The sequence below is a fragment of the Scheffersomyces spartinae genome (assembly GCF_019049425.1).
Source record: "Scheffersomyces spartinae strain ARV_011 chromosome Unknown scaffold_17, whole genome shotgun sequence".
Lineage (NCBI taxonomy): Eukaryota > Fungi > Ascomycota > Pichiomycetes > Serinales > Debaryomycetaceae > Lizanozyma > Lizanozyma spartinae.
In genome coordinates, this window is record NW_025065064.1 from 158626 (window position 1) to 171996 (window position 13371).

Genomic DNA, 13371 nt, shown 5'->3' on the forward strand with positions numbered 1-13371 from the left:
ATTCTAAATTAAATATTGTATGGACTCAGGCAAAGAGACCAACAAGCAATGTAATGAAGGCAATAAATGGACTGGCCATCAATGAAGATGAAGCAGCAATAGCTTTTGAGGAGGAAGATGAGTCTGAAGCAGAAGCAGATCCAGAAGCAGAGGCAGATCCAGAAGCAGAAGCAGATCCAGAAGCAGAGGAATCACCACCAACAATAACAGTTGTTGGCATGTACATCGTGGTTTGAATTCCACCATGTTCCATTGTAGTCAAGTATGAGGAGATAACAACACTACCAGATGCAGCAGAAGAGGAAGAATTAGAACTGCTGTGTCCATGATGGCCACCGGTGTAATTGGTTTGGTTGACCAAGAATTCGGAATCAATGAAATATCTTGCAATTTCAATATTAGTACTGTTGACACAAGTAGAGTTGGATGGGAGGATCTTATCAACTAAAGTGATATCCACACAGTTGTATAAATAGCCTTCGCCTGAAGTGGTAACTACTTGGATGGTACCATTAGTACCAGCATCACCTGGGATCATTAATTTTGGAAGACAGAATTCACCAGCACCTGTTTGTTCAAAGACATCGTATACCACGGTATCAAAGTCTTGGAGGGTTCTACAGCTTTCACCTGAACAAAAGTTAATTTGCGTGATGGAAGTGTTGTGGGTTTGGTTGAAACCTAAGGAAGAACCACTAGTAGAAAACTCAATTCTTGGAAGGACTGTGTCATTCAAACCACCACATGGAGCGTATCCTTGAGTGGGATGATTTGGACCTCTGGAACCTGGAACATTAAGGTTGAAGTGGGCAGATGCCAAACTGGCCAACACGGTAAGAACAGAGACTTTTAAAAGCATTTTTGAATACTATTGAATTGAATACAAAATAATTTCACTTTTCTTGTATCAATTAGAACGCTATCACCGTTCTTATATAGTTTTCTTTCTTAGCTGTTGAAGTTGCTCATTTTGTTGAAAACTTTACTAGCACAAATCACAACCTCTTTCAATCGATATAGCGATTGCCCGTAAATTTGCTCGTTCTTTGGATGCAGGCGACTGTTTATATTTTTCTTAGCATTGACGATGCTTTAGATCACCTTCAAGCCTTTGCAAACGCGATTTCATCTACTGTTTGGGTGTAACCATGGTGCTCTGTCGATGTTTTGGGCGTATGCTTGTTTCAGGTGCAACAGTTATTCCGCGATTGATGAAGAGACTCCGGAGTGGCACTCAGTGAACATTCTCAGGTTTGCTTTCATAAACCATATGGGGGTATACGCATATGTCAGAAGTGACTACGACAAATACTCCGAGTATAGTTTATAGGCAGCAACTCTCAGAAACCAAAACCAAACAAATTACACCGATAAGTTGTTGTACAGGGAGCGATCTGATTCCTAAGACTTAGAATTTCGGTTGAGCAAATTTCAGAGTCGCCTGAAGTATATTCTGGGGTAAACGTGTCGTACCTAAAATATGGAGAAAATACTAAACCTGTCAAATCTGATTAAGGAAACATGAATGCACATCGTACTTAAAACGCAAGTGAAAATGGCACATGAAACTGCAGCAACAATGTTGACATAATTGGTGAATACTAATTGGCGTAACTCCATAGTCACCCGCTTGGTGAAATCTAAATACCGATCGAGCATATTTTTAGACGTTAATCAATTTTTAAGGGAGTTGTGAAACGAAGCATGCAATTAAACTAAACGTCTAGATCCAAAAAAAATTCAAAATTCTTCTACTAACAGAGAATTCCGGCAATTACTGCGAAAACTGCAGCAGATATTCCGGATGCATTCAAAGTAACGCCCATGCCCTTTGAAGATGAGGACGAGTTGGATGCAGCAGATGTAAAAGAAGCTTTTGAACTTGAGCTACCAATGGCAACTGTAGTAGGCATATACATTGTAGTTTTAGTACCATCCATAACCATAGTTGTTAAATAGGAGGAAATCCCGATTAAAGCCGAGGTTTTAGATCCAGCTGCAGTAGATGCAGAGGAAGGTTGAGCAGTATTAAAAGCACTAGTTTCATTAGCAAGAAGTGTGGTTGTGTGCCACATTTCCATGGTTTGACCATCCATTACCATCTCCGACTGATATGAAGTAACAATCTGGCCAGACTGAGTCTTAGTAGCAGCTTCTTCTTCAGCATCAAACAATGTGATGTTACTGGCATCGAAAATAAACTTACTATTAATATAGTAAGGAGAGATGTTAATCCCAGTGGAATTGGAGCAATCTGAACCATTCCATTGATTAGCTTTGTCACTAATAGTAAGATCGATACAGTTATACATGTATTTATTGTCCTTTTGGAACACGATTTGCAAAGTACCATTAGATCCCACATCCCCTGGAATAACCACATTTGGCAAACACAATGAGCCAGTGAATTCTTGTTCAAAAGTACCGAAAACGGTCTCGGTGAAATCCTTTTGGGTCGTACATGATTCACCAGGGCAGTAATTGAATTGAAAAATTGTAAGATTGTGGTGCTGATGTACACCAACTGGTGACCCTTTAGGATTCCAAAGATACCGTGGTAACACAGTACTGTTCATACCACCACAAGGTCCAATGGTTTGTGTTTTTTCATTACTACCTCTATCACCTGGATATTCAACAACAAAGTGAGCGGAAACGGAGGACGCCAAGAGCGCCGTGAAGAATGAAGTTTTAATCAACATGCTTTAATTACTTGCAGCTATTAGCCCAATGTATACCAAGAAAAATGGCCAAGACCTTATGGGTTTTTGACTTGCTTTAAATACGCATACAACTCAACGCATTTTTTTCTTCAATACGAGCAAATTATCCACCCACCAAAAAACTTTACTATATGAGTGAGTCAGCGAGCGATTTAGATTAAGCAAGTAGAATAATGGTGAATAGAGGATCGCCAATCAAGACAAAACATTATACCTAATTAGCTCAAAAGATGGATAAGTGTTTTCCCAATGAGCAAATTAACAGTGTAACGAGCAAAATATTAACAACGCACCTGCACAGTAGTGAATACATGGCATTTGGCTGCGAAATAGGACACGAGCACGTTTGCTACAAATGAGCAATTACTAGAATAAGCCAAAAGAACTTCGTTATATCAAAATTTGCAGCCATAGATTATGAAGTAAATCGAGTCGGATCTCTTTGCAGAATGGCTACCTTGATTAATATCCATGTTATAGCGTTACCATTATTCATCTTTTCCTATTTCCCAAATTACTTGTGTATTATATGCGAAAGTGGAGAATCGAACTTCAGATGGTAAACTTCCACTAAGAGTTTTAGGTGAGAAATATTCTTTATTGACACAAATAGTGCTGATGTAAATGTTACTGAGATAGAAATATGTTTGTGGATAAAATAGTAGATCAAGTTGGAACAAATTTTTATGGAAACAATTTTGATGCGCTTTGATGTCTCTTATTTAAAGTCAAAACTGAGCCATTAGCCCAAAGATGTTAGGTGTGTGTTGAAGCAAGTTGCTAATCATCGCCAAATGAAACGATCTTCAGATAATAGTAGAAAAACATGCCTGTGTAAAAATTTGTCGACAATGCTACGCCTTCAACATTTTCCTTGCTTCTATCAAATAATTTAGTAAAACAATTTGAAATCTCTCTAGTTTTACAGTGGCCTTTGTCACCTTTAGATATGCTAATACTAACACCCAATCCAGAAAAACATAGCTAGTTGTAAATTTCTTAATTGCATGCTGCAGAGAAATATCTTTCTTTCGTATTTTTCTTCGCCTGCATAGCATCATGCTTTAAACGCAAGTCAGATTCACATTGAGTCCTACTTTCATGTATGCATATCGCACTGAATCGCTTATATAATTGCTTTCTCTATTAAATTTAACCACAAAGGTAATCGTTTACACCTATTCATTACACCTCCAAGCAGCTCTTTATACGTATTCAGTTACTTAAGATATAGGATGGTTCCAAATGCCATTTTTATACCTAAAAGAAGAGGGAGCTGCTTGATGCATATAAGGTGTTCCTCATATGTGCTCTCTACAATTCATCATGACCAGCCTTGGCTTTTACACCCAGGGTAGGAACATTCAAGACCACGTAGTCAATATATAAGTCACCATGAAGGTCATCTTCTTCGGAATAAGGCATCCCACGACCTTTGATAACTTCAACTTCGCCATGTTGGACAACTTGACCATCCAGTCTAGACAATACGATAATTGGATCGTCATTATCAAAAAAAGGAATCAGCCTATTCCAGCCACCCTTAGTAGCTTCTTGAGAAGTAAGCACTTCTGTTCGATACAAGTTTTTTCCTAAACGTCTATAGCCCCAACTTGAAGTGAAATCTTCTCTGTAAAACATAACCAAGTTCCCACTAGTTTCACCAGGACGATGATCACCTTCTCCATCAAGAATATTACGATGGTTTCTTTCGGCACCAGGATGAAGGTAAATTCTGTAAGTTCTAACTGCCAACTTTGAACCTTCTCCATTACATTCATTACACTTATGAGTAATGGTTTTTCCGGTACCTTTGCAGGCATCGCAAGGACCTTGGAATTGCTGGAACATACCGGGAGCTAATTGACGTTTGTGCAAAAGCATACCTTGACCATTACATTTGCTACACCTATGGTATACCTTATCTCGAGAACCAGTGGCATCGCAGGCATCACATAAGTTTGTCATCTGAACACTAATTTCGTGTTCTCTGCCAGTGTAAAAGTCTTTAAGAGAAAACTTTATATCAACTTGAGTATCGCTTCCTCTGGGTTGTTGAGGACGGTGGTGACCCCCTCCTCCAAAACCAAAGAATTGTTCAAAGATATCACCTCCACCACCCTGAGGACCATCAGGACTACCATATTTGTCATAATTGTTCCGCTTTTCCTCATTCAGTAAGATTTCATATGCTTCACCAACCTCCACAAACTTGTCATGAGCATCAGGAGACGAGTTTTTATCAGGATGATACATTTTACTTAATTTTCTGTATTGAGCCTTTATATCCCGATCAGATGCACCTTTAGATAGTCCCAATACTTCATAGAAGTCCTTGGCCAATACTCCAATGAACAATTGCAAAAAGATTAAACATGACCATAACAGAACACCCTTCATCTTGTATACTCGACTTGGGTAACTCGTGTAGTTGGTGAAACGTATTTGGAAAAGTGCTTGCAAAGTGGTTTAGTTTGACTCAAACTGATTTGCATCTACAAACACGTAAACCAAAACCCATCAACGATCGATGGTAAAATAATTTATCACGTGATGGAAATATATATTCACAAAGATACTGGTCGGAAATAAAAATCCGACGCGAAGAGAATGGTATGCAGTAATTTGTTTTATATGGTAGCGTGGTTTGAATTACATTCTGAAGACCCTAGTAGATATAATGATCTACTTAGATAATCCGATACAACAACTGGCTCTATATCTACTAATAACATGAGTGAGGTTATCAATGTTTCCTCTGGACCGAGCTCGAACCATGTGCTTACGCACTTGTACAATGTCCAGGAATCACACATTCCATACAAGCGAACAGATCAAATCGAATATAAGAATCAAACCTTTATGACGGCTTTCAAGAAGAAGAATGGGTCTGTTGATTACTCTCCACGAGCACTATTGTTTGACTTTCGAGATGGACTTGGTTCACTTAACAAATACGAATACCATGAGAAAAAACCAACGATATCAAACTTTGACCCGATACATATCATTTACACTGGCCGTAAAGTAGAGAAGAATGAATACCAACTTGGACTAGACCAAGGGACAAAAGTGACTGGTGAACTTTTAAGCTCAACAAATACCAAATATTGGGCTGACTATAACAAGTTGATATACCAGCCTTATTCTTTATGCACATTAGAAAACTGGGAACTGCCCAGTGACTCAAGCAACTCAAGCGACTCAAGCAACTTCGGATCTCACAAACACTTCCACAATAAAAAATATAGCTTGTACAACCAGGGGGTTGAAGAGTTTGAAGAGAATCCCGATGAAGGATTGGAGAACTTTAGAAAGCTTCTTGAAAATGTTGACTCTTTCCAAGGAGTTAATCTTTTCACTGAATTAGATAGTGCCTGGGGAGGGTTCACTCATGAGTTGATTGTTCAATTACGAGACGAGTACTTCAATTCAAACAGTAAGAAACAAATATGGTGTTGGAGTTTAAGCTCTGCTACCTATAAACCCAAGTTAAACCATTTACTTTCTCGAATACAAACTTTTATAGAATTAGCAATGTCTAGTTCTGTGTTTATCCCGTTGAATGTGGATACAAACTCACTGATGTTGTCTAATTTGGATTCAATTTCTCCATGGCAAGTTTCAAGCACATATGCCATTATTATCAACTCCCTTTGGGATCTTAATAGTAAGCTGAAGGACTCTGTTGACATGGCAACGCTCGAAGACGGGCTATTACGTGGTTCTAACTCCAAGAGGAACATTGTGAATGAGTTCCAACTAAAGCAAATTGTACGGAAGCCCAAGCCGAAGGCAAATCAGTTTGGCATAATGGATGTAGATTTATCTGCTTACTATCAAACAGGATCAATAACTACGGTGGGATCAACTACCGAGACGGTTGAAGCACCTAGCTCCATTGACTTTTCATATTGTTCTGGACCTTCAAGGGCTGAATATTTTAGTTCAAACTATATTGTTCCGACTAATGACCAAGACTTGGGACCCATTGAAGAGAACGCACTAACCAATATTTACCATGACGATAGTATTGGCCAGATCGGGAACATAGACACGTTCCCCAAGTCAATCTACACCGTGCCGTTGTCGGACACGTATGTTAAGTTTGGCATCAACAACTCCTTAAAGGAGGAGTTGAAGACGTACCGAAAGATCATCAAAGGACTTCGAAGAGATACAGAGGTCATAGAAGATAAAGCAGAACTCATAGAAACAATCAGTGATTTCATTGACGAATACACTACAGGATACGAAGATGAAAGTGATGAAGAATATTATAATTAATAGACAATAGACAATCCACTCTACTCTACTCTAAGAGATGGTCTTTTCAACCAAGAAGATACCGTACTTGTCCTTTAAGGTCTTCATGATTGGGTCATTGATCTTGGAAGACATTGGAGCCCATAAACCAGGAGCGCTCAAAGTACCGTCCAAAACTTGTTGAGCGGCAACAGCACATGGAACACCAACCAACTTAGCCATGGAAGAGTAGCCCTTGACATCACCGTAATCCACCAAAGTGGAGGTTCTGACTTCTTCTTCACCATTGGCCCATTCAATGCCAAACTTGTGTTGCAAGACAACCAAATCCCTTTCACCTTCTTCATATTGCATCAATTCTTCCAAAGTAGCACACAAGGTGTCCAAGGGGTTCTTTCTAGGAGAGATTTGCTTGTCAGAGAATAAGCCCAACCACTTCAAACCAGCAAGGATTCTATTTTTGTCTTCTTCATCCTTGAAAGTGGCCAATTCAGTAATCTTAGCGACCAAATCCTTTTCAGATGAAGAAGCAGCTCCGACCAATGCGGCGGTGGCATCCTTCCAGGCAATAGGAGAGGAGAAAGTTTCAGATTCTTCTTCCTTCAAGAATCCAATGTCGACCAAGACCTTAATGAATTCAGGGAATCCTTGGAATCTTAAAGTACCTCTGATGACAGTTTCAGCTTCAGGTATATTGTACAATTCCTTGTAAGTGGTAGAGTCTCTGTTTGGATAAGCAACAAAGGCGTAGCCTGGGTAGATGAAATAGGGTTTGGCGGAAGCCATTAAGTCTTCAGACGAAACTTCTTCAACCTTACCATCCTTCCAGTACTTAGCAGAGTTGGTCAAGGCCAAAAGAACACCTCTTGAAGACCAAGAGAACTTGTAACCTAATGGGTTATCAGAGTCTTCAGGAGCTGGTAATCCACCACAGAAAGAGAGGAAAGATTTAATTTTACCGCCTTCATTGTGGACTTCTTCAATGGTCTTAACAGCGTATAAATGATCGATACCTGGGTCCAAACCAATTTCATTCATAACAACGATACCGGCTTCCTTGATAGCTGGTTCTAATTCCTTCAACTTAGGGTTGATGTATGAAGTGGTCACCACATGTTTCTTGTTCTTGATGGCAGACTTAACAACCAAATGGTGATAGATGTAAGGAATTAAAGAAATCACCAAATCATGTTCAGCAACAGCCTTGTCCAAAGCAGATTCATCAGACACATCCAAAGAAATGGCATCGGCAACTTCACCAGCCAATTCCTTAGCCTTGCTTAAAGTTCTGCAAGCAACAGTAACCTTAACATCTGGAGTAGCAGACAAGATGTCCACTGTGGGTTTAGCAACGAAACCGGATCCTAATAATAATACCTTTCTACAGAGCAATTGTGTTAGTTAGTGAAACCGATTATCAACCAATCATATCACAGATATACTGTTGATACATACTGAACCATTTTAATGTCTATAGAAGAATGAGGTAAGAAATATTAATTGGAAAATTTTTCAATGTGGTTATCAACACTTAATGTTAATACGGTAAGACTTGAAACCTAATCAATTGACCTAAATTGGTCAATCGGGCCGATTGCAGGATCGCGGCAAATCGCCGTTTTGGGTGATGACTCATGAGGTCATGTGACCAATATGCCTTAAATAGTTAGCGCAACCGAAGGCGTGTAGTGGTCAATGTATAATAGGTACTCACTTTGCATTCGATGTGTAATGTTCTGTAATGTGCTGCAATGTACTTTGAAGTGTGTTAGATTTTGCTGTAAGGTAAGGCGTCGTAATGCACATTGTGGTCTAATATAAGTAGAGCGTATTTCTATTGCTAATCATAAATATGGTACTTTAATGCTTTTACACCACATAATTACCCTGTGTACAGAAAGAGGTCGAACCTCCTATTTTCTGTACATCCATTCTACTCCTTCTACGACTACGGTCTCGTAAATAATCAAAGAATATATCATTATACGCATACATCAAAAATTATCCTATCAAATGACGAGAGTTATAAAAAGGATTTGCCAGTCTTTTAACGAGCAGGGTTTTCAATGTAACTGACATCAAGTTTCTTTTCGTCATCGAAGGACTTGCTAGCTTCAATATAAGCTTGGCCATCCATGTCTTCATCATCAGTGTAGTCGTGTTTCAAGGACAACTCTTTATGGAATTTCTCTGGTCCTAAGAATACAGCAACCAACATGTAAGCAAACACAGCAGCACAAAAGATACACATGACTTTCCCGTAGTCATAGGTACCAGCTGGCTTGTTCTTAAGAGGGAATCTTTCTGCAATCCGAGCTTCAATGGTGATCGAAGCTGATGAAGCTAGGTTACCCAATTGATAGACAATACCAGAAAGGAAGGCTCTATGGGCAGTATTAACCAATTCCATTAAATGCAATGGAGCCACACCCCATGCACCCATAACACCAAAGTTAAGGAAGAAGTAACCACCGATAATACCAGAAAGAGTGTTGCTGAAGAAGGAAGGATACAAGAAGGCAGAACTAAACAAGCAACAAATCATAATGGTCAAACGTCTACCCAATAATTCTGTTAAGTTCCCAAAGAAAATACCACCACAGATGGCCCCAATATTAACAACAACCATGATAATAGTCTTTTGGTTTGGTGAAGCGTTGTGTTGTTTAACCAATAAGGTAGGGTAAAGATCTTGGGAACCGTGAGACATAAAGTTGAAGCCAGACATTAAGAGCACAAGGAAAATAAGTAAAAGCCAATCAGTTCTAATTGTTTCAAGCAAGTCATTTGACTTTATTCTGGTCCACAAACTTGGTTTAGATCCTGTTGATTCTGTGTGCTTTGCCATTCTTTCATCTCTCAACTTTGCTCTTCTTGCCTTCAACTTTTGGAAGGATGGTGATTCTGGGAAACACATTCTCCATGCTATCAAGATTACAGGTAACCCTGCAGAGAACCAAAACAATGATCTCCATCCTTCACCTTCCTTGTAAGTGAATTGGAAACCTCTATAGAAAACAGTGGCAAGCAAATAGCCCAAGTTGTATCCAGGCAAGAAAAACCCAGACAAAATGGATCTGGCTTTCATAGGTTGGTCTTCTAAAGCAGTAACTGAAGCAATAGGGTAGAAGGCCCCCATGAGTACACCAAACAACGCCCGAACACCTAAGAATTGTTGGTATGTTTGAACAAACCCAGTACCTAATTCAACAACAACAAACAAGAAACAAATCAAGATAAAGCACCATTTTCTACCAAAGTAATCAGCACTCAAACCAAAGATTAAAGCTCCAACAGATCTCAACATAAGCACCAATGTCACACCCCAAGTAATATCAGTGATGCTAACACCCAAGCTCTTTGCAATTTCCGGAGCAGATACAGAAACACAAAAAAAATCAAGAGCATCGACAGTCCAACCAAAGAAACCTAAAAGGTAAAAGTTCCAATCGGTTGAAGTCATTTGTCTTAACCCTGGAATAGGGTTTAAGATTTCCCATGCGGTTTTGTCTGAATGCTTCAACGGAATATCAAATAGCGTCGACCATCTTGTCTTGAAGTATTTTCCTATTGACTCCTTAGTGAGAACTATTTTCTCGTTGTAAATGGGTGTACTCATTGGTGATGGTTTACGAATACATGAAGTTTATTCGCAGCAATTAAATGCAAGGTGCTGCATATTTATACTAATTCTGAGAACCTAAATGAGGAGGTGATATTTGTGGGGTACCTGCTCGGTAATCCTAGTAATCTCAGATAACGTACGAAGCATCTTTGAATGTTGCATATATAACAGAATGGTTTTCCATAGTGAATGGGCGAGTGTTCTTAGGCAAAAGGATTCTTTTTCTTATCTGGTGGCCGCAAAATATTTTGTCACACAAAACGCATCCAGCCCTCTCTTATGTGGGGGTAACTATGCTTCCCCAAAACTAGATCGGTGGGGAACCAAAGGGCTTGGCCAGAAGAGATAAAATACAATAAGATACAGTACATTCCAATACACTGCAACTATACGTAGCTACTAAATTTATGCAAAAAGTTATGGTCCAGAAAACACAAGAACTTTCTAATGCTACCAAAGGTCAACCTAAAGCGTAACATTTAAAGTTAATCCGATAGACTTCTCACAGAACAAGAAAACAATAACTCTTATTTTGTAAGGTTCAAATTTCGGCGTAATTGACGCGTTGGAGCAACTTGCTACGCAAATTGAATGCATGCAACGTGGGATCCACAAAGCCCCTCTCTGTGTTGCATACTGAGTATGACGAGGCTTCTCCATGGCAGAAAAATGTGGGGTGCCTTATCAGAACTCTTCCACCAGGATAAAGTTCGGCCAAAATATTGGTAAAGCGTGGGGGAACAATCAAAACCATTATTATTCTCTTTACCAAAGCCCTGTGGTTTTATGGAATCTCTTAAAGCTACCGTAAAATAAAAATAAACTTACCATTTCAGCTCTTAAGTAATGTTTTGTGGGGCTGTTGTACATTGTTTCCCATATTGATTGGGCTTCGTATGTGGAGAAATGTTTGGAGGAATGTGTATGTTCCTGAAACGATGAAACGAAACCAATACTCAATACTCTTTTTTTTCTTTGCTTGTATTGTAGGGAAGATGGGGTAAGTCTCTCCTCTTTTCATTTTTTATAAATTAGTAATGATTACTCCGGGGTGGTTAGAGTACTAATACTAAGAGATCCTCGGACAATCCCACTTCACAGTGGTCTCCATCAAACTTACACATTCGTTGTTTGAAAGGGAGTTCAGTGTTTTTTATCAGTATTAATTTTGCAACAACCACCCATACGAAAACTTTAACCTGCACTAGTTATAAGCTACAGAACATGAATGGAGGATCTTTTATAAGCTTACCTGTATGAACCTCTGCTCTCAGGTAGGACTTGTTGCAGAGACTTTTTAAGAAACCGTGGAAAAGTGAAGTCACAAACCTTAACAAGGCAGAACAAGAAGCGAGCACAAGGCCAGGGAGAATTCCACAGTTATCATTGCCGTGAACTAAGGATCGAGAGCGCTGTGTCCTTCTACCAATCAGTACAGGGAAAAAGTAATGGCGTTGGTTGAAGAATTCTCCATTGGGGTAAAGTAAAATTTACAAAATAGAGCTGCTACTTCTCCATAAGACATTCTCCGCTAAAGCCGTATATTCTACTCGAACCTAATAAAAGACAGTTAACATCGAAGACATTGCTGAAGAGAAAGTAACTTTATACAGCAGTCTTATCAGTAAGATTTGTTATATGTACTTGACGACATCAATATACGGCAGATATTAACTCAATTACGAGGAGAAGTCACGTTACTAATTTACCGGAATTCATACTGGGATACAATACCTAGTTTTGGTGCTCGGGCGTATTTCCCTTGGATATATACCACCTTCGGTATGATAAGCTCAAACCATATGTATACATACCTCCAATTGATCAATGGCATTATATTCTCCTTAGTATATAGTATCTAAGTATGCATGAAGTTAATATCTCCGATCTGAAGATTGTGGTCGATCATTGGTGGATATTACTCCCCAACATTTTTCCACCACCGAATCTCCATTCTCAGGCAGAATCACATGCATTTATTTCTCTCAAAAGATATAAGTAACCCCAAATTTGCCATTGACTACACTGTTCTAGATTCTAATTACTAGAAACAGATAAACCAAATAATCATGGCCCTCAATCAATTGGTAGATGATGTTGTGTACTTAGGCAAGAACTTCCAAGATTATGTCAGCCTAGAGCCCTCCTTATATAAGGCATTGGCACTGATTGCCTTTAACCCCATATTCTGGAACATAGCTGCCAGATTGGAATACAATACTCATATCTTGACCAAGTTGGCGTTTGGAAACCGTAAATGGGGTTGTTACATCTTAGCAGCCACTATATTCTCTCTTGGAATTGTTAGAGATGAGATTTACTATGCTGCCTTGAAAGATCAACCCACTTATGCGCCATTTGCTGAGTCTACATTGATCAAAGTGATTGCTGCTGGTGTTTTTGGGTTTGGAAATATCTTAGTATTGACTTCTATGTGGGCATTGGGAGTTACTGGGACCTATTTAGGTGATTACTTTGGAATCTTGATGAACGAGAGAGTCACAGGGTTCCCTTTTAATTTCAACGATAACCCAATGTACAATGGATCCACGCTCTGTTTCTTGGGAACTTCATTGTGGTTCGGAAAACCAACAGGTCTTTTGGTAACTGTGTTTGTGTTTTTCATGTACAAGATTGCTTTAATGTTTGAAGAACCGTTCACTGCTAAGATTTACGCCAACAGAGCAAAGAAGGAAACTTAATAATCATGTCCATAGTATTATTTTATCAATGGATTCCATTGATCAAAGTAAAAAT

At 39.1% G+C, this 13371-nt stretch overlaps 7 protein-coding genes across 7 annotated transcripts; 2 read left to right on the forward strand and 5 right to left on the reverse strand.

Moving 5' to 3' along the window:
* Window positions 1-25: 25 nt before the first annotated feature.
* Window positions 26-1286, reverse strand: KQ657_001649 (copper acquisition factor BIM1-like domain-containing protein; the record flags this gene model as incomplete). Its single annotated transcript, XM_043192436.1, has 2 exons — window positions 26-846; window positions 1283-1286. 2 exons carry the CDS (start codon window positions 1284-1286, stop codon window positions 26-28), a joined length of 825 nt encoding a protein of 274 aa, XP_043048100.1.
* Window positions 1287-1754: 468 nt separating this feature from the next.
* On the reverse strand, window positions 1755-2702 carry KQ657_001650 (uncharacterized protein; the record flags this gene model as incomplete). Its single annotated transcript, XM_043192437.1, has 1 exon — window positions 1755-2702. The coding sequence occupies one exon, from the start codon at window positions 2700-2702 to the stop codon at window positions 1755-1757; it is 948 nt and encodes a 315-aa protein (XP_043048101.1).
* Window positions 2703-4037: 1335 nt separating this feature from the next.
* SCJ1 (uncharacterized protein) lies at window positions 4038-5123 on the reverse strand (the record flags this gene model as incomplete). The annotated part of the gene is made up of 1 exon (XM_043192438.1): window positions 4038-5123. The coding sequence occupies one exon, from the start codon at window positions 5121-5123 to the stop codon at window positions 4038-4040; it is 1086 nt and encodes a 361-aa protein (XP_043048102.1).
* Window positions 5124-5456: 333 nt separating this feature from the next.
* Window positions 5457-7010, forward strand: DML1 (uncharacterized protein; the record flags this gene model as incomplete). The annotated part of the gene is made up of 1 exon (XM_043192439.1): window positions 5457-7010. One exon carries the CDS (start codon window positions 5457-5459, stop codon window positions 7008-7010), a length of 1554 nt encoding a protein of 517 aa, XP_043048103.1.
* A 30-nt stretch (window positions 7011-7040) lies between these two features.
* LYS9 (saccharopine dehydrogenase (NADP+, L-glutamate-forming)) lies at window positions 7041-8452 on the reverse strand (the record flags this gene model as incomplete). The annotated part of the gene is made up of 2 exons (XM_043192440.1): window positions 7041-8370; window positions 8445-8452. 2 exons carry the CDS (start codon window positions 8450-8452, stop codon window positions 7041-7043), a joined length of 1338 nt encoding a protein of 445 aa, XP_043048104.1.
* Window positions 8453-9036: 584 nt separating this feature from the next.
* On the reverse strand, window positions 9037-10608 carry JEN1 (Jen1p; the record flags this gene model as incomplete). Its single annotated transcript, XM_043192441.1, has 1 exon — window positions 9037-10608. One exon carries the CDS (start codon window positions 10606-10608, stop codon window positions 9037-9039), a length of 1572 nt encoding a protein of 523 aa, XP_043048105.1.
* Window positions 10609-12683: 2075 nt separating this feature from the next.
* Window positions 12684-13316, forward strand: OPI3 (bifunctional phosphatidyl-N-methylethanolamine N-methyltransferase/phosphatidyl-N-dimethylethanolamine N-methyltransferase; the record flags this gene model as incomplete). The annotated part of the gene is made up of 1 exon (XM_043192442.1): window positions 12684-13316. The coding sequence occupies one exon, from the start codon at window positions 12684-12686 to the stop codon at window positions 13314-13316; it is 633 nt and encodes a 210-aa protein (XP_043048106.1).
* Window positions 13317-13371: the final 55 nt, after the last annotated feature.